The sequence below is a fragment of the Cydia pomonella genome, chromosome 20 (genome assembly GCF_033807575.1).
Source record: "Cydia pomonella isolate Wapato2018A chromosome 20, ilCydPomo1, whole genome shotgun sequence".
In the NCBI taxonomy this organism is placed as follows: Eukaryota; Metazoa; Arthropoda; class Insecta; order Lepidoptera; family Tortricidae; genus Cydia; species Cydia pomonella.
The window spans coordinates 6,156,129-6,177,240 of NC_084722.1; the positions used below are offsets into that span (position 1 = coordinate 6,156,129).

A 21,112-nucleotide genomic window follows, 5' to 3' on the forward strand; every position below is an offset into this window, starting at 1 on the left:
GACATGGATTTTTTCAAAAACATGGCCTGACTGACACACGATCGTCAAAATAATTAAGTAATTTTGTTGTGTATAGCCAAACAATAACTATATTTGAATAATGAGATGAAATTGATGTTCCAATGCATGTACTTCCTTTGTTGTTTTATTTTTTATTTTATTTGTATGACATTTAGAATTTATTATAGTAGAAACATCCTAGACTAGTATTTTTTATACCCTTGTTTTTGTTTTGTTTAACGCTATTTTGTGAAATTCTTAGTATTAAATTTGATCTATGAATTATATTCATTAGTATTATATATGGATTAATATTTACATCAATAAATTGCTCTGATTCTGTCACACATTAAATAGTCTTCGGTTAACATGCACGTATTTTAATTATAGGTTATGGGCCAGCAGCAGTTATAATTAAAATAAATAGTGAAAGCGTGCTGGCCCATAACCTATAATTAAAATACGCACTATATTAAGCACTTATGAATAGGAAGATTCCTATTCATAAGTGCTTGTTGCTAGGCCTACATGAATAGAGTATATTTGAACTGAACTGAACTGAACTGGAAATAACACTCAATACAGAATATAGAATAATTTTATTTTACTAGTACTATTTATATGTAGGTATAAACTTAATTAAGTAGTAGTACATCACATAATACAGGAATTTTCTTTTTTTGGCATATTTGTTCCGTTCTAAACTTGTGTTTTACCCGAAACCAGTCTTAAAATATTCTTAAAACGAAAAGCCAATTGTTCTTAATTGATCTTGTGGTACCATAAAATTATTTGGTACCTACTGTATTACACATACATTCGACATTTAGCTTTTGGCACACATACACATTCACTCAATCACTTTGTAAGTTCTCACACATTTGCCGTCCCAGCCATCAGCTGTAGTCGTCTGAAACAAAAATAATAAATAAATAAAATATTAATAAATCAATTCAAACTAAGCAAAGCTTGTACAGTCAGCATCAATAGTAGCGGATGAAACAACGCGCCAAAAGTATCTGATATTCCAGATAACTTTTCCAAATAAAGATAATTCTCTAAAATTAACTTTCAAAAGTATATCTTTTACAGTCTAAATTGTTCGACATATAGAACCACCAACTTTTGTTAAGCTGTTACAGAATGGTAGATACTTTTGAAACCTTGTTTGATCCGCTACTTTTGATGCTGACTGTACTATGTACTGTACCTGCGAAGAAATTTAAAGGTGTACGTGAAGTCCCCAATCCGCGGGCTAGCGTGGAGAATATAACCCGAGCCTTCTCGCGCATGAGAGGAGGCCTGCGCCCAGCAGTGGGACGTATATAGGCTAAATTATTATTCTTATTATAATTAGATAAATACATACTTATATACATAGAAAACACCCACGACTCAGAAACACATATCCGTGCTTTTTTTTAATACCACGTCGGTGGCAAAAAAGCATACGGCCCGCCTGATGGTAAGCAGTCACTGTAGCCCATGATCATTACACATGCCCTTATAATGGCCTTTCCGGGATTCTAACCCGGCGGGACCATCGGCTTCATAGGCCGGGTTCGTTATAATAGTATAAGTCACAATAATACTCAATTGTATTTTTAGGGTTAACCCTAGTTTTAATTTCATAAGAGTATTACTTAATTTAGTTAGTTTTAGGGTCGGTTGCACCAAACCGTCTGTCATCGTTAAAGCGTTCGCTAAATTTTATTGTATGGGAAGTTTCATACCTCACTGCTGTCTGACGTTGATCAGGCCGCTAAATATGGTTGGTGCAACTGGCCCTTATTCCATTTTATTGTGGTGTAATGACATATTATGACGACCGGTTTGGCCTAGTGGGTAGTGACCCTGCCTACGAAGCTGATGGTCCCAGGTTCAAATCCTGGTAAGGACATTTATTCATTGCATATGAGCATGGATATTTGTTACTGAGTCATGGGTGTTTTCTATGTATTTAAGTATTTATAAATATTTATGTATTATTATATTTCGTTGTCTAAGTACCCTCAACACAAGCCTTATTGAGCTTACCGTGGGACTTAGTCAATTTGTGTAATAATGTCCTATAATATTTATTTTATTACGTGGAAATTACTATACATCAAAGTGGATGTATCTACATAAAAGTTATGAATATGAATAATCAAGATCAAGTGGGGGTAGTTCGCAAAACCCGCCCAGCTAGAAGATGTTGATATACAAATCCTCGTCAGTCTGCCTGTGACCACGACCGTAATGTCACGATCGAATTTTCAGGCCAAATAATAAAAGCATAGATCATAATATACGTCCCGTTGTTTTAAATTATGAGTAATAATCGTGGTCGTTTAAATCAACAAACTATTATAGTGCCGTCAATCGGAGTGAATATATAGGGATTAAAATCAGAAATGACATTGGAAGATTCTTTAAAATTACTTATTATTCGAAAAAGATTTAATGAAATAAAGAGTTCAATAATCATTGTCAATCTATAATCGAATAAAATTAAAAGTAAAGTTATTGATAGCTGACATTTGTATAATGGAAGGTCGAAGAGAGATAAATGAGACTGGCATGGCGGTTAACGGACATTCGGATACGGACAGAGATGAAGGGAGGACGATTGTGTGGTGCAGATTGTATAAGTGTTTGATTTTGAACTGTAACGGAATATTGTGATCAATAAATATATTGTTGTTATGTGAAAAGGAGTTTTTGTTACAACATTTAACCTGATAATTTCTTTAAACTATCTACACAAATCTTATCATGCGAATCTATTACGTATTATCAATCACATGATATAATTTGTGTGTGTAGTTTGTACGAAATTAACAGGTAAATGCCATTCCCGGCTTTTAAATCCATTCAATAATAAAAGAACAGATTGATTCCTATTCAGTCCAGTTGACTGTATCGTAGAATGTTCATCTATAAGTTTCAAAATCCCTAAATATCCTAATCCAGTAGCGACTTTCACGTCATTCACGTCTGACAAGAAAAACATTTGGTTTTTCATTTATAGTGTACTCATTTCATTTGAAAATGTTTGCTCGCGACGGAGTTGAAGTCACTCACTGACCTGCTAGCATGCTACTGACTCGCGCGCAAATCGTGCTAGACGTTTTGCTCCAGCATTAACTTTAAGTAAACTACCCGTCAGCCGAGTCAAATACAGTGATTTTCTCTAAGGCTCGGAACCAGTCATTAAAATACCGGTAAATAAACTTTTATAGGAACGCGAACGTTTTAAGAACTTAATTGTAACCTAAAAACCCGGGTAATTCGACGACCGACGCAACGACCGGTCGGCCTGGTGGTATGCCACGGAAACATAGACACCGACATAGGAAGAAACCGGTTTTTATTGTTCTTAACCAGTTAATTTGACAAGATTTGTTCTTATAAAAATCGGTTTAAGAATAACGGTCTTTTGAGCGAAACCAAAATTAAAAGGTTTTGCGCCAAGTACATGATAACGGTTTGGAAATTTAACCGGTTTCCGAGCCTTGATTCTGAAATAATTTTCAGGTTCCTTATAGAAGGTCATTGTTTTCCAGGGAATATAATCTTATAGTCGTTCATAATAAAACTTAGCCTGCAATTGCCTTCTTTCCCGTGATGACAGTATAGTACAACCTACAGTCACCTGCAGTAATATGCTACACAAGTAAGGCCGCAAAAATATCTGACACGATCTTATTTGTAGATCCATAAGAGCGTGTCACCTTTTTTTTCTGTCCCATTTGAAGAGTAACATATTATTGCAGGTGACTGTACCTACTATTCATTCACATTTTACATGTCATATATACTGATTCAAAATTTTCATTATTTTTAAACTCTCGGAGAGTTTTGCACTTTCTCTTGGTCTCGAAGAAGACTGGCTAAAGTTGACAAGTTGAAAGTTCTCCGAGACCACGGGGACATCGCTGTCCTTGAAACTGCTGGAGGTAAATTTAAAACGCGATTAAGTCCCGTTTCTTTAAGTTAAATACAGTCATGCCTAAATTAGCAAGACAGCCAAAACTTGGTAATAATGACGATAATAAAGGAACAGAAGGATCGAAATGGAAACAAAGAGCGCAAAACAGAACATTATGGCAAAAATTTAAGAAGGTCTACATCTCTTAAATTGAAAATGACTAAAAAGAAGAAGAATAATATCCAACATTTATACTCACCACGACTAAGAACTCTGGCGTGAACTCCCGCAAATTGGTTGTTGTTCTCCCGTTATCTTCTACTTGTTTCTGAATCAGTTTATTTCCTTCTATGGTTACGGTCGATTTCACCTGGAATATAGCACATCATTTAAGTAGTTTAGCTACTTATAGTACATGGGTAAGCAGGTATTTATAATCAGTGTAAATAATCATTATAGCTCAGGATTCAACTCCTACATACTGTACAATGAAAACAAAAACTGATTATTTTTTTGCTAGGCAGATACTTATGGCAGACAAAACCGTCGGTGATTAATTTCCGGAGCACACGTTTACGTCGAATAATTTGATGACAAATAATTATAGGTTGTAAAAAAAAATTTAAAAATTGGGTCCTTGTCACCAAAGGCGTATCGACTGACAGCCTTAAGCGACGAAGTTAAAAGCTCGCTCGATTCGGACGGTTGAGTAAGTATAGACTATGTCGCAAGTGAGTATGGAAGCAAGTAGGTAAGAAATAAAAAAAATGTAAGTAAGTGAGTAGGTAAATACTATACATATCAGTATCAGTAAGTGCATGAGTGATTATGAAGGTAAGCTCGTACTTTTCGCTACCCAAAGGTTATCAGGAAGAGATAAGACCGTTTGTTGTCACCTCTATCTAACCTCTTCTGTACATGTATTGGAAACTGTGTAAGCATTGTATTGTATTGAATCATACCTTGGCTCCATCGAGTCTATTCTCAATAAACTCCTCGCCCTCTCTAAAAGTGACGACGCTGGACTTGATGGGCGACGTCACGGAGAACGTGTAGCTGCCGTCCGCGTTGCGCTCCAGAAACGACACCGGCGACGCCGCCTGCGCAGCTTTACGGGACAGGAAACCGACCTCTGGAATCATTAGAAATTGTGTTTCAGAAATTATTTTTACTTCATAATGTTACTTCTACATGGTTTGGCTAATAATTACCATCACATAAAATTCGTGATATTCCAAAATACGATACGCCACTTCAAGCCCGGAAGGTTGGGTACTCAATACCATTCACATCGAATGATGTGCCCTATGACATCATCTTCCTCGGGTTTGTCGTTCAATATTAATTTGCTTCTTTTAATTATGATAAAGTTTGGCCAGATTATATTTCCATTATCGACTATAAATACTAACATAAACAAAGGGGCTTGTATGTATGTAACAACTAACTAAACTAACTGCTTTGGCTCAGCGATCCAAAAAGAATCTTGGCCTCCGAAACGAGAGAACGCCACCTGTCCCGATCCAGCGCGGTTTCCTGCCATGAATTGGCATTCAGCCGACGCAGGTCCGCCTCCACGACATCACACCAGCGGTACCTGGGGCGCCCGATCGGACGACGGCCGGTTGGTCGCCCCAAGTACGCTTCCTTGACTACGCGATCCTCCCCCATTCTGAGTAGGTGACCGAGCCAGCGAAGTCTGTATAAGTAAGTATGTATGTAACAATGTATGTATTTTTTATCTGTAAGTCAGCGGTCCTGTCATCAGGGGGTGTTGGCAACGGCACACAAAAGGTTTTGTTTTTGTTTTTTTTTAGTGTATGTCGATAAGGATATACTATAAATCTCAAACTCCGTGTGATAATAAATAAAATAGTATCAAAAACTGGTCAAACGCAAAGTAAAACATTATTTTAGTACGGAACCCTCGGAGCGCAAGTCCGTCTTTTACCTTATTTCGTCCGTCATTAGACCGGTTTGTAAAAACCGGAAACCGAAAACTAGTTCAAACCTAGCAATGCGTGACCTAATTAGAGCAATAAAATAAGTATTATAGCCATAAAACGGTAATTAGTTCGTTCGTACATTTCTGAGGTGATCTAATGTAATGCAACGCAAATTGAAAAAACTATTAGGTACTTACTATTAATATCCGTAATATTCATAATAATAAATTAAGCCATTTTTCAATTCATAGTTTATCGATATATAATATCACCTACTTTTTGCACAAAAATAAGAAAAACTTTGGTAATTACAGCCAAAAATAAGCAAGAAAGACTGACCACTGGTGCATGGCTGAGTACTGGTGCATTTACCCTAACATTTTATTTACAATAACAATATATGTACATAGGATTACTGTAACTAGCTTAAATCTAAAATAGGCCCTTGCGGCATTGTACCAAGGATGCTGGCGGCATTTCCTCGTTGTATCGCAATACTTATACGTTGTGCGAGGAAACCGCCAGCTCTTCGGTCACCAGTTACGTCAACCAGAATATGTTGTGAATTTCCAGGAAATTTTCTAAGAATAAACCATCATTTTATGATGCCATGCTCCGCAAGCGTTGCGCCGCGATGCTTGGTAGGGTGCGTGACAGCCGCCACAGCCTTCTGGCGATCGTGGCTAACAGCTGGTCCTCCATGCACGTTAGCCTTAATTAAAAAAATTTAAATTAAAATTTATTTATTTCAAGCTATTTGGCTCATATTTGTACAACATTCAAAACAAACACACACATTATAATAGAAATAGACACTAAAGAACACTACAATAAATTTACAATTTATAATAATTATGCCTATGCTATGCTATACTGCTAGCCGACGCCTGTCCTCACATGCCTATCACAACAGTGGGTGATGTAGGGACAGTCGAGCCGGTCTGCAATCATCGCCAGTACAGTGTTAGAGCTGGCACGCACGCGCCGCACCAGCGCGGCGGCGCGCATGCGCATGGAGGCGTGAAAACAGGCCGTGCGGGCCCCCGCAAACATGCCCGAGGCACTGCAGTAGCGGGGCAGCCCCACCACTGCCCTGAACGCGTTATTGTACTGAACGCGGAGCGCGTTGTACGATCTCTGCGTGTAGTTTGCCCACAGTCCGCACGTGTACAGCGACGTGCAGTACGCCTTGAAAAGCGTTATCTTCACGTCCCTACTACAACGAGCAAACCTGCGAGCCAACATATTCGCTCTCACGCACAACGCCCTCCGCTCCCGCTCCATGTCGGCATCATCCTTGAGGTCCGCAGTAACAATATGCCCTAAGTACTTAAAACTCTGTACTCTGTCTAAGAGTGCTCCGTTAAGGCTAACAGGTGGTACGTTCGATAGCTTGCTATTGCGGGCCTCAAAGACCATGTATTGGCTCTTCGTCACATTGTACCTCAAGCCGTGACTCACCGCGTACCCCTCACATATTTTTAATAATCTTCTAAGACCACAGACTGACGCGCTCAACAGCACCATGTCGTCTGCGTAACTTAGATTATTAACGCAAACTCCGTCAACCTGACATCCGACATGCTGCCTGCTTAGCGCCTCAATCAGGTCGTTCATGTAAAGGTTGAAGAGTGCGGGAGAAGTCAGACCACCCTGTCTCACCCCGCATTCCAACCCATACTGATCAGAGATTGCTCCCGCCCACCTGACAGCGTTGACCTGATGTCCATACCAGTACTTAAGGATATTTATTAGTTCTAGCGGTAGGTTAATTGACTCGAGCTTTTTCCATAGCACTTCGTAGGACACCAGATCAAAAGCCTTAGAGAGGTCAAGAAAGCATGCGAATATCGGGGTCTCGCGATCGGTATAATATCTGACGGTATGCTTAAGACACAGTATGGCACTTTCTGTGGACAGGTGAGGCCGAAACCCAAACTGGTTATCGTGCAGCTTTAAGTATTTGCCTAACTGTATATTAAGCATAGCGTCAAACACTTTTGCAATAATCGTCGCAAGAGAAATGGGCCGGTAGTTACACTTATCTGTCAAATCTCCAGTTTTATTTTTCACTACCGGCACCACTATCGTTTTCAGCATGTCTGTAGGCAGATATGAATGACTCAAACACAAATTATAAAACATAGCTAGGACTCGTGATATGTGTGGACCAGCATGCTGAAGATGCTCGATGCTCAGACCGTCGTGACCGGGAGATTTGCCTCTTGAGATCGACTTTATCGCATTAGCGACATTTTTGGCTGTAAATCTTGTCCCTACTATGTCACTTATGGTTCGAGCACCGGGCGTCACACGCATCGGTCCCAGCGGTGATTGTACACGAAAGTGGTCCTTGAAAATGTCCGCTATGCCCTTTGAGTCACTCACCCCGTCAATACTCACCGGAAGGCCAGGCCGTACGTTCATCTTTTTTGTGTGTTTCCAAAAACCTCTAAAATCGCCTTTAGAGTGTTGTTCAGCTTAATAATAAGTTCAATTTAATGTAATATAATATATTTATTTAATGTAATTTATATGGTCAATTTATTAATTTTAATGGTTGTAATTTAATTTTATTATTTTTAAAGCTGTAGTATATTTGATTTAATTATAATTAAAAAAAAAAAAAATTTTATTATTGTAATTTAGTTATAAGTTGTATAGGTATATCGATTCCTTATTGTCCGAAATAAATGAATTTTATTTTATTTTAATTTTATTTATTTATTTAACAATTTCATTGATATTAGAAATTCTCGTAGAACAGACTTATACCAAGATAAGTCTGTAACGATTTTGATAACACACGCAGTGCAATAATTATTTTAAACGTCAAACTTTTATGAAATTATGACGTATATAACACTTGCGCTGCGTGGTCTATCAAAATTGTGTGCTATGAAAACCTATTCAAAATATTAAACTGATGTAATTTTTATCACTAATGTTGTTAAAAACCCAACTGATCTAGTAATATTCCTGCATTTCTTGTGGAAAATACCCGTATGCATTCGATATAAACAAGGCAAGGTCAATAGCGAGGTTTTATGGAAAGAGCCTAAAAATTAATAACCAGTTTCGTAGCATGAACACACTTTTCAGTATCTAGGAATGAAAAAATATGGGTATCTAAACCGAATTGCAAGGTCTATCTATATATGTGGATGTCCTTCGATACCTCCCTGTAAGGGAGGTATGAGAGGCCGCTTCCGACTTTCGGCTGTGGAAGGTCGCTCCCCACCGATGTGGGGTGGTTAATTGACGTTTTTTTTTGAGGACGATGTGGCTGCTGGTGTTGGCCAGCTCTTCGCTACCGAACGTTACCCACCCCCACGACCCCTAGCCTGGTGATACCGTTTGAGCGGGGCCAGATTTCGGGGCCGAACCTATCTACTACCAACATAAAACTCATGTAAAGTTATGCCGTCATAATATAGCGGCCGTAATATTACGGACGCACAAAGAATCTTCCTTCAATCACTGCCCTTTCCGCGCCATTTTGTTTACACAGACAACGTTCTAGTGACGTCATTCAACCGCTGTGCGACGTATTCTGCTCTTTGTTACAAAAATATTTTATTTCTGATTGTTATATATTATTTAATATTATTTGGAGAACCTTGGCACTGTAAAAGAACAGTTTAGATTATGCTACCATAGCAGTTTGAAAAACATATTCAGAATAACGTGACCTATAAATTGTAAATCTTGTAAATACATTTTATATGCTGCGATTATCTAAGTGTTTCCCTACGGATCCCTTTGTTTGGCATAATTATTGAAATTCATAATGTAATGATGTCATAATATCTTTAGTCATAACTCTGAAACAGTTAACTTTTCAGGAATTTCCTTAGGTTATCCTATAGATAGGTTAGGTTAGGTTAGGTTTGTTTTATGGCAATCCTGAAAAATTATGCGTTTCTGAGAAAAACCAAATTATGGCTAGCGAAAATGCGGATAACCTTCAACTTCAACATTTATTCAGCAAATAGGCCACAAGGGCACTTTTACACGTCAATATGGAATTTACATACAAACAAAAACAAGCACATCAAAATTAAGTATAAAATACAATTACAAAAAATAACTAAAATAATAATAATAATAATTACCAGTGCAATCAGTCAACGTAGGGCAGCTTGTGGCGGGGGGAGCACCATGGATGAATGCTAGCGACCCCACGATGCTCCCCAAACCGGCAAGAGGGTGTAACGCCGCAGAGGGTTTAGTGGGTAGTCTTCTCTCCCCTTTCTGACTTAGAAAGGTGCGAGAGCTGTGAGTCCCACATACCCCCCACTATAGGCCGACACCCCATGGCCTGGGGATGATGCGTAAAAGCATTCCCTCTGCGTAAAAAAAAAAAAAAAAGGGCAGCTTGTGGCGAGCTGTTGGGGAGTAGCGACCTCACGTACCCGAGTGCTCCTGGGGAGTTCTGTTAGCCGCAAGGAGGGTGGGTGGGACAGGATTCTCTGCCTCTGGCTTGCCTTAGCCGGCCGGCCAGAGTGGAGTCGTTAGAGCTATAAGCTTCAGGGGTGGAAGTGAAAAATTGCATAAGACGCGCGCTCGCAGCCACTGGGTAGAAAGCGGCGTACACCTCTCGACACCCCTGAGCCGCTCACACCGGTGTTGCCCTTGAGCCATCCTAGATGTCGCTTTTTGTGGGGGCCCATCTTGTGGGGGCGAGTCACCGTCTGCCGGAAATAAAATTGAATACCGTTTTATTAGGCAGGCGTCCGGTTTTTTATCCCATAGCACAGTATTTAGTCCATCGCTTTCACCCAATAGCCCAGTTCATTTTAGATTCCATCAATCCTGAAATAGTCCTTACACCCTGGCGGGTGCTGCCTCTGCGTGCGTCCCATGACACGGGCAAGGGCAACATCCGCTAGGTGTACCCCTTACATTTCATTAAAGTGTCAAAAGGGCCTCTACGTGTTGGCTTCGGCTCAGCGCACGCCTCCCAAAGGTCCGGAACACCATTGTTCCGTGATGGGAAAGACATACAATAATAATAACATGATGAGAATCTCGTGAAAGCCGAGAAGGACAAGTCCAGTAAGTACCTAGACTTGGCTCACGAGATAACCGCCATGTGGGATGTTGATTCGACGATCATTGTCCCGATAGTTGTTTCAGCGAATGGTCTCATAGCGAAGAGTCTCGACCAACACCTTGAGAGACTCTCGCTAGGTGGTTGGATCAAGGGTCAGATGCAGAAGGCGGTGATCTTGGACACGGCGCGGATAGTCCGCCGGTTCCTCTCTCTGCGGCCCTGACCACCGGCAGCTTGGGCCCTGCCCCGCTGCTGGCGGCACCCTAGGTTAGGTTTTTTATAATGTGTTTATATGTATTTTGTATTATTTTTGTATGATTTGTTGTATTTTACTTTTATATTCATATTATAAAATGCCTAATCTAAGACACAAGATAAATAAAGAGATAATAATAAAAAACAGATACAAAAAAAAAACTAAAATTATTTAAAGGTGTAAATATCTCTAAATGTCAGAACTAAATGACTTTTATCAAATTATCCTTAGAGATGTATAGAGTCTCTAAGAGTCAAAATTCCGTATAATTAAAACATTCATTAGGATAAAAGAAACATACGAGAACCGAATGAGGTGTCTCACTATAATTATATACTCAATAAAGTTAGCTTAAACAGAGCAGTCTCCACAAACAGCACCCGTTCACGAGCATGACGCGTATCTCAGCCACCGTATTGGTTGTCCGCATTATGACTTAAAACTTTATGGAAAACAATAGAGACCCTATTACCTGCCTATCTATGCTTGCTATGTTTGCCTGTTGTTTACCTTTATCTTAATGTACCTATTATATGTGATTCCATGTACATTTATTATGAGGTTGTGCAATAAAGAGGATTAGTATTGTATTGTGTTTCAATAAATATCGCGAGTTCATCACACGTACATGATATGACCGACTATCCTAGGAAAACAGGGCTTAAGACTGAAAACTGATCGTTTTCTGGCTTATTTTGCTCTTGGATAATAAATAATATAAATTTACCTATAATGATATTTTCTTACGAATGAGAAAAAGTGGTACCTATCCATAGTTAAATAGAGTAAACATTTGTTTTTTTTTATATGTGGACTTATTTTATGTAAAAATGTAAATGAGGAGTTAAACAATGTAAAAAGAGTGATTTTAATTGGTAATATCATTTTTACTGTGACCCAGTCTACCCTATATGTACGAGTATATGTATGCACACGATATGTATGTATTTCTAAATATCCCATTATTAAACCACCGATCTGGCCTAGTGGGTAGTGACCCTGCCTATGAAGCCGATGGTCCTGGGATCGAATCCCGGTAAGGGCATGGATTTGTATGATGAGCACAGGTATTTCGGTAGTTCCTGATTCATGGATGTTTTCTAGTTTAAGTATTTGTATGCTTGTTAATTGTTGATCGTGCTCGTGTACTATCTTATTTACTGAATGTTACTGTTAAATTCAACTTTAAATTAAAAATACCCAATTATTGTATTTTTTTGCGGAGCAAAGGAATTTTGTATTAGCTGTAAGTTGAACCTGTTTTGGCTTATGTTCTAACTTTATCTTGTACCTTATTGTATTATTATGTGCTGTATGTTTCCCAAATAAATAAATTAAATTAAAATTAAATTTGTGTATTATATATATCGTTGTCTCCCACTACACAAGCCTTCTTGAGCTTACCGTGGGACTTAGTCAATTTGTGTGACATTCGTCCCTATAATATTTATAGATTTTTTTTTATAAGGTACAAGTCTCATAAGTAGACATGTAAGAATACTAGAATAAGGTACAATGGGGCTCGCGTAATCATGTAACTGATTTAAGTCCCTAAAAAAATTGAAAAAAAATTATATTTGTTGTTTGAAAAATTCAAGTACTTCAACGTATACGTAGCAAGTGAAACAAAAATACTACCTATTACACGTATGTCCACGGGTCGTGCGCATACATTACAATATTTAGGTTTAAATTATCACTTTGACGCTTTAAAGAGTTCATTGACCTCACTATTATTTAAGAGTCCCACGAACTTAGCCGGCCCAATACAGTCACGTCTGAAAATATCGACACGATCGAAGTGCCAAAAATATGAATAGGTACACGACCTTATGGCCCATATATTAGGGTAGTGTGTACATATTTTTGGCACTTTGTCCGTATCGATATTTTCAGACGTGACCGTACAATTGTAGTTACGCTCTCATTTTAAAACGCCGCGCTTAAGAGTCCGCAGCAAGCTTAGTTCTCCGTACAAACGTAGTTTTATACGGTCTCATTTTGAAACGACTAGCTTGCTCTGAAACTTTGTATTTACAATCGGATAAGGTATATCTATGCCTGTAATTAGTTTATGTAGCTTCAGATACCATAGTTAAAAAATAGAGCTATTTTTTATTGCTCTATTTCGTTAGTTTTATAAGCTGGAGCTATATAAACTAATTTCCGGACTTATAAATACCTCAAGTCATTGTGTGTACAAAGTTTCATTACAATCCAACACGTAGTTTTTAAATGAGAACGAAACTTCGTTTGTATGGGAAGGTGAAATTCGGCCGAGCTTAAAGTATTCTATTATATCACGATTGTAAAAAATACTATTTTGAAACAAAATAGAGCGAGGAGAAATTTTGTAAGTAAAATTTCTACTCTCTATATGTTTGTAGGTAATTTAAAGCATGTTGTTTGACAACCGGTCTGGCCTAGTGGGTAGTGACCTTGCCTATGAAACCGGGTTCGAATCTCGGTAAGGGCATTAATTTGTGTGATGAGCGCTGATATTTGTTCCTTAGTCATGGATGTTTTCTATGCATTTGCATTATTATACATATATATCGTTGTCTGAGTACTCGCAACACAAGCCTTCTTGGCTTACCGTGGAATTTATTCAATTGCTGTAAGAATGTCCCTATAATAAAACTGCGTCGTCAGAATGATATTTATATTTTAAGATTTTTATTATTGTATGTATGTTAGTCTGTAAGGTATGTATATATGGGCCATAGTTGCTTGAAAATAAATGATATGTAATTTAATTTAATAAAAAAAAATTTTTTTATTTTAAACTGAGACCATAAATTCGATTGATGGAAGAGCCTTTTTGGCGTAATGTTCGTGAGACTCTTAAACCCTAGGTATTTGCGCGTAACTGGATACTTTAAGTACCTGCGACTTGGTCAACTACCTAGTTGCTATAAATGCCCAAGTGGCCTTGTATATAATAAGATAATAATCTTTGCAATAGCGTTTACGCAATTAGCGCAGCAGGATGCAGGTATAAATAATAATGCGTAGATATTTACTTTGTATGGACATTCCCATAGCAAGTAAACCGTTTTCAATACTCTTGAGTGTAGTCATAGTACGCAAAAGATATTTCTCGAATGCGCCATCGCAATGTACTAAATAAGCATATAATTTGAGTAATATTATTTGCATATTAAGTCGTTAACGTATGAAGAAGTCAATGATCTATAGCGCCATTTGCATTTGACATTTCTGATAGTTCGTTGGTCTTTGATGAGTAAATTGGTCATAAGAAACTCGTAATTTTCGCGAAAAAAGTATGTTCAAAATTTTCTAACAGATTTCATAGGTTTTATATGCCAAATAAGAATGGAGTCGGTAGCATGGGTACCATGAGCTTAACATTCACGTTAGCGTCTGCGTGAACTCTATCTCATTCCCTCTCTATCACACCAATAAATCAGACCGACCGAGATGGACTGCGATCGAGCTTACGCAGTCGCTAATGTAAACGTCAAGTGTCAACTCGTGGTACGGCTACTGAGGCTTATACCTACATGCGCCTACTGTACAAGTAAAATTAATGTTTTTGATGGGATATTATTAATTTTGTACAGAAATGATTAGTATTCATCATAATTGAATTAAAAAAGTGCGTTTTAGACCTATCCCCATCGAGCGGAAGTCAAAAAATTAATTAAAAAAGAGCGTTTTAGACCTATGTTCGTGATTTTTTCCGATAGACTGGAAGTCAAAAAATCTGGATTCAAGTCGCTAAAATTCCTAGAGAACATCCTCAAGATTGTAATTAATTTTTGGCAACCGTATTGTTATCTAAAAAACCGGCCAAGAGCATGTCGGGCCACGCTCAGTGTAGGGTTCCGTAGTTACTCTTCCGTCACAATAAGCTAAACTGGAGCTTAAAGTGTAGTAAATGGTACCTTTCACCCGAGTTAAACAAATAGGCAAATTTGCATAATCAGTACCTAATTAAAGTAAGTCTTTTTACTATGAAGGGAAAACTTTTTGCGATAACTCAAAAACAGCTAAACTGATCATGTCCGCTATAGTTTTCATTTAATGTCTTTCTTAAGCTTTACTTCCACAATTTTTTTCATATTTTTTGGACCTATGGTTCAAAAGTTAGAGGGGGGGGGGACACATTTTTTTTTCTTTCGGAGCGATTATCTCCAAATATATTCACTTTATCAAAAAATGTTTCTTGAAAACCCCTATTAGTTTTGAAAGACCTTTCCAACGATACCCCACACTCTAGGGTTGAAGCGAAAAAAAAAATTCACCCCCACTTTACGTGTAGTCCCCTACACGGTACCCTAAAAAAAATTAAATTTTTAGATTTTATTGTACGACTTTGTCAGCTTTATTGATTTATATATCCATGCCAAATTTCATCTTTCTAGCACTAACGACCACGGAGCAAAGCCTCGGACAGACAGACAGACAGACAGACAGACAGACAGACAGACAGACAGACGGACATGGCGAAACTATAAGGGTTCCGTTTTATGCCATTTGGCTACGGAACCCTAAAAAGGGGTACGATTTTTTAAAAACTCCGCTCGCTGAACCTTAGTTACGTTATTTCTAGATCTTAATAAACAAATGTGACTCATCCTTGAAGTAGACAATATTTATTAAGCGTGTCAGTTCTTGTATCATCTAGTTGCAAACCTGTCTTTTCTGATTTATTCTTATTGCAACTTTAACACTAGAACAGTCGCGCCCTAGTTTGAAACACATTTAGTCGCTTTGGGGTCCACTAGACCCAGTAATTTAAATAACCATAAAATGGAAACTATTTAAAGAAAATAGTTATATACATAATATTACTTAAATTAGATTATAAAGCATTCATCAAATAATAAACAACAGTTTTAATTAGGGAATATTCGCAAATCTAAATCTATGAATGACAGTTTTAACTTTTTTTTGCGCTTTCAATGTTAATGTAAATAACTTTCAGAGCTCTTTATTTCCCTTTTTATAAACTTCTAGAATTATTTCATCAAAAATAGCTATAAATGACCTCAATGTATATTAAAACATAGTTCGATAAATGCACTTCTAATGTATCTTATTGGAGAATTCCTCTTACATCTTTAGTTTTAGTTTCAGAAGAGTTTTAATACTCTATTAGTTCATTTAATTTAATCTTTTTTGGCATAGTTAGCAGTTAACTTTTATGCAAAAAAATGAAAAACTTTAAAGATATAATGGTTTTAGATCATGTAAATACTAGTCACGTAATTAGCCACTCATGGGTCTAGTGGACCTAGAAGTAAGAAAATTTTACAAACGTTAACGGTCGTTACCGGGTCTAACAGACCCATAGATAATTCAGACGTGCGTTGCTCGTGAGTGCGACGCCTTGACAGACAAACGCAATAACAAATCGACGCGACGAACTTTCACAAAACAACATCGTCGTGCAATGCCTAACGAACAAGTTAGAGTTAATAATAAAGGCCCTGGGTCCAGCAGACCCTTTAGCGACTATTCTAGTGTTAAACATCTGCTTACATTCACTCAAGTCATTCTGACATTAATTAAAATTATATTGAATAATAAATCAATTCATTTTATTTTAAAATGAATACTACGGTACTGTCTTACGTCACAATTTTATCGACATCGACATACTTGATTTTGACTTGATTTTATTATGTTCCTGTTATTTCTTGTATATACTTTGTCTTCTATTAATTAATTTGTATAGTGCCTTAGTTTACAATGCTGTCTGTACAAATTTTGTATGTAACAATAAATAATTATATTATTTGTTTCACTTTTTTTTCCTAAATGGCTTTTACTCCTCGCCAAGAGTTTCACATGTCCTTGGACTTATTAAAACTCCACCAGGAAAGGATAACAAAAGGTACTGTTCGAATTCAGATTGAACCAGCATTACTGCTACAGTATTCCACAGTCGGCAGTAATGTCGTGTTACATTACTGCATTCTCCTTCTTCCTCGCGTTGTCCCGGCATTTTGCCACGGCTCATGGGAATCTGGGGTCCGCTTGACAACTTAATCCCAAGATTTGGCGTAGACACTAGTTTTTACGAAAGCGACTGCCATCTGAATCCAACCCAGAGGGTAAACTAGGCCTTATTGGGATTAGTCCGGTTTCCTCACGATGTTTTCCTTCACCGAAAAGCGATTGGTAAATATCAAATGATATTTCGTACATAAGTTCCGAAAAACTCATTGGTACGAACCGGGGTTTGAACCCGCGACCTCCGGATTGCAAATCGCACGCTCTTACCGCTAGGCCACCACATTACTGCCGCAAAAGTCTATTATTCAGGTAGCAACATCGATTTTGTCATATGCGGCAGTAATCAGTAATAAAGAAACGTCAAATTTCATATAAATTTAATAAATTTCCTGATCTGAAAATCTCTGATGATGCCAGGATTTTTGACATTTGCGGCAGTGATACAGTCGGCAGTAATGTCACCTTGCAATACTGCAGCAGTAATTCTGGTGCAGTTTGAATCCGAACGGCACCTGACATTCGTATGGCAACTACAGCTGCATTGACGGGCGTACGTCACTGTCAATTTTATTCCCTTGAGTGAGAGACGGATTGAATGTTCTGACTGCGGCCGTAATGTGGCAACGAACGTCACTTACTCGTATTTTATCAAGGTTACTGGCAGTAACGTCGCCCATTTCCTGCTACTGCAACCCTGCACCTGCTGCTGCACTAGCAATAGATAATGCTGCTGCAGTAGAAATACGAGTGCTACCTTAAACGTCTAACTTATTCCTTCTTAAAGGCCCCTTTTTAGGGAACCATGTTTTCCGAAACTATAAGAGTACTGTATTCTATGAACAGCATTAAGATTTTTACATAAAAATAGAAAAAAAAAACAATAAATTTTGTGGGTTCCCCATACTTAGAACTGAAACTCAAAAAATCTTTTTTCATCAAACCCATATGTGTGGGGTATCTATGGATAGGTCTTCAAAAATGATATTGAGGTTCTTATATCATTTTTTTCTAAACTGAATAGTTTGCGCGAGAGACACTTCCAAAGTGGTAAAAAGTGTGTCCCCCCCCCCCCCCCCCCCCCGTAACTTCTAAAATAACAGAATAAAAAATCTAAAAAAAATATATGATATACATTCCCATGCAAACTTCCACCGAAAATTGGTTTGAACGAGATCTAGTAAGTAGTTTTTTTTTTAATACGTCATAAAAATTTAAAAAAAAAAAAATTTTTCATCAAATCCATACGTGTGGGGTATCTAGGGATAGGTCTTCAAAAATGATATTTAGGTTTCTAATATCATTTTTTTTCTAAACTGAATAGTTTGCGCGAGAGACACTTCCAAAGTGAAAAAATGTGTCCCCCCCCCCCCTGTAACTTCTAAAATAACAGAATGAAAAATCTAAAAAAAATATATGATATACATTACCATGCAAACTTCCACCGAAAATTGGTTTGAACCAGATCTAGTAAGTAGTTTTTTTTTTAATACGTCATAAATGGTACGGAACCCTTCATGGGCGAGTCCGACTCGCACTTGGCCGCTTTTTCTAAACTGAATAGTTTACGCGAGAGACACTTCCAAAGTGGTAAAATGTGTGCCCCCCCCCCCCCCCCCCCCTGTAACTTCTAAAATAACAGAATGAAAAATCAAAAAAATATATATGATATACATTACCATGCAAACTTCCACCGAAAATTGGTTTGAACGAGATCTAGTATGTAGTTTTTTTTAATACGTCATAAATGGTACGGAACCCTTCATGGGCGAGTCCGACTCGCACTTGGCCGCATTTTTTTCTTAAATAACTCGTAAACGGTGGCCCATAGCAAAATATCTTCTCATACACAAATAATCTATATAAAGCTTACAAGAACGATTCCGTACACTTTTTCGCTAGGATCAATATTTAAAAAGATATTAAGGCGAAGTTAATGAAAATCAATTTTATGGCCCATTTTTCTATATTTTCGTAAACAACTCGTAAACGGTGGCCACTAACAAAAAAACAATGTAAAACATAAAGATTAACACAAAAATTTTCACAAAAAGAATTTGTACACTTTTCGCATGGATCAATATTTTAAAAGATATTAAAGAGGGAGGGAAAGTTAATTATAATCAATTCTAAGGTTTTCAATTTTTTTTCGTAAATAATTTATAAAGTATGACATAAAATAAAAACAAATTCTATAGGATTATAGCATACCTATTCAACGCATAAAACGTAAAACGTCTACAGGAGTCAGGAAAACTGGGGCAAAAGGGTCAATTCAATTGTCTGGAATTAGCATAATGTTCCTCGTGCCCCGGTTATAATTAAGTAACTATATTCTTTTGCGTCGCCTAACCTTAACTTTCTTTTATTAATTTGTAGGGTCCAACAAAGACCTTTACCGTGACGTGAGTTAAAGAATCGAACGGTTTTAAAAATAATAATTGATATTAATACTGAATAAAACGATACGGTAAACGATCACTGCAGGCGGCCCTTCATTCTACTGAGACACAAAGAAACTTGTTTTTGGAATTTAACCTGCATAATAAAAGTTAAAAAAAGGTTGTGGAACTAATTAAAATCTATACCTACTATTATTGTATAATAATAGGTATCTGGTCACCCTGGAATACTCTACGAGATAGAGATAGAATAAGACCAAGCTAAGTTGGCAGCGATTTGGATAGAACAGACTGTGCAAATGTAATTTAAAGGTCACTTGCACAGTCTGGTGTCTTATCACATATCTCTTGGCATTCAAAAGTATATTTCACAGTCTAATTGTTTTACGTGTAGAGACATAGGCATATATTTTACATAATTTATTAAATAACTACATACTTATAACGTGTATTCTGATCGGTTACTTTTGATGCTTACCCTACAAAACTTACTACGCCGGCCTTTTGTTTCATCGTTTTATTAGCGTCAATTTCAAACCAAAACAAATAATTGTTCAACACTCTGGTCAGTTAAAATAGGTTGCGTTTTCAAAGCAGCTTAAACGAATAGAAAAGTAAAAACTTACGTATAAACTTGAGATATTCGTCGAAGTTCTCCGAAGAGACCAGTTTGTATTTTTTCCCAAGGAATTGCTCCATTGCGCCGTCCCCGCGTCGTCGGCTTAAGGCAACTTGCTTGCGACTGCCTGCGTATAATTGTTTATAATATCACTTTACTTACCTTCACCTTTTTGTCTCGAACTTGTCTTCCACTTTTATTCTATATGTACAGTTAACATAGTAATGTTATTGTAAAAAGGTCGGAAAATTGTGGGATCACATTGTTTGCATCGATATTTGGGTTGTATAAATGACATTGAAAATGGATTGGTTGCAAGCTTTAGCTTAACAACTGCGAGCGTGCCGGCGCGTCGTTATACTCGCAGATGGAAAATTTTATATTTGTTTTTATATTTTATATTTGTTTTCATTCACTAAGATCTCTTCCTAGAAATGGGTAGGCTGATGAAAGTTTTCTAAGCTGGAAGTCGCCAGCATAACGCTGACATTATAATCATTTCGTGGCATTCCTTCCTATGTTTTCTCTATTTTTTGTACAAGGTAAGGTGCTGGGGTGGAATAACATACTTTTCTCCAATATGCTTGGAAATATTCACCTTATTGTAGCAAAAAATAGTACGGGAAGTTCTTCATTATCGACGGCTTCGCAGCAATTATACGCAAGAAAGCGGCCTCCTTACTACGTAGAACCAGGGATAGCACAAACAGCATTCTGAAGATGATTGCTGATCACGTTTGTTGTCCCATAATGATAAGTTTAATTAAATTAATTAAGTCTAATATAACTTTTAAGTATTAACATTAGTTTTTAAGTCTTATCTTATGTAATACTAACAAAAAAATGGGATCACTGTTATCTTGAAATAAAGAATTGATTGATTGATTGATTGATTATCGTCAAACTCAAATTTAAAAAATTAAAACCATTATTTTCGC

The 21,112-nt window shown here is 37.3% G+C and overlaps 1 protein-coding gene across 1 annotated transcript; it reads right to left on the reverse strand.

Annotated features, from left to right (window-relative positions):
• Positions 1–584: 584 nt before the first annotated feature.
• On the reverse strand, positions 585–20,325 carry LOC133528906 (fatty acid-binding protein-like). The gene is made up of 4 exons (XM_061866407.1): positions 20,182–20,325; positions 4,876–5,045; positions 4,173–4,283; positions 585–910 (listed from the first exon to the last, which is right to left on the reverse strand). The coding sequence occupies exons 1-4, from the start codon at positions 20,252–20,254 to the stop codon at positions 851–853; spliced, it is 414 nt and encodes a 137-aa protein (XP_061722391.1). The 5' UTR covers positions 20,255–20,325; the 3' UTR covers positions 585–850.
• Positions 20,326–21,112: the final 787 nt, after the last annotated feature.

Excerpts from the sequence above, each read along its gene's own strand:
- LOC133528906 (XM_061866407.1), bottom strand. The coding sequence starts at position 20,254 with ATGGAGCAATTCCTTGGGAAAAAATACAAACTGGTCTCTTCGGAGAAC. Across the intron at positions 4,284-4,875 it reads ATAGACTCGATGGAGCCAAG|GTGAAATCGACCGTAACCAT; the intron begins GTATGATTCAAT and ends GCTATATTCCAG. Across the intron at positions 911-4,172 it reads CGCCAGAGTTCTTAGTCGTG|ACGACTACAGCTGATGGCTG; the intron begins GTGAGTATAAAT and ends TTTTTGTTTCAG.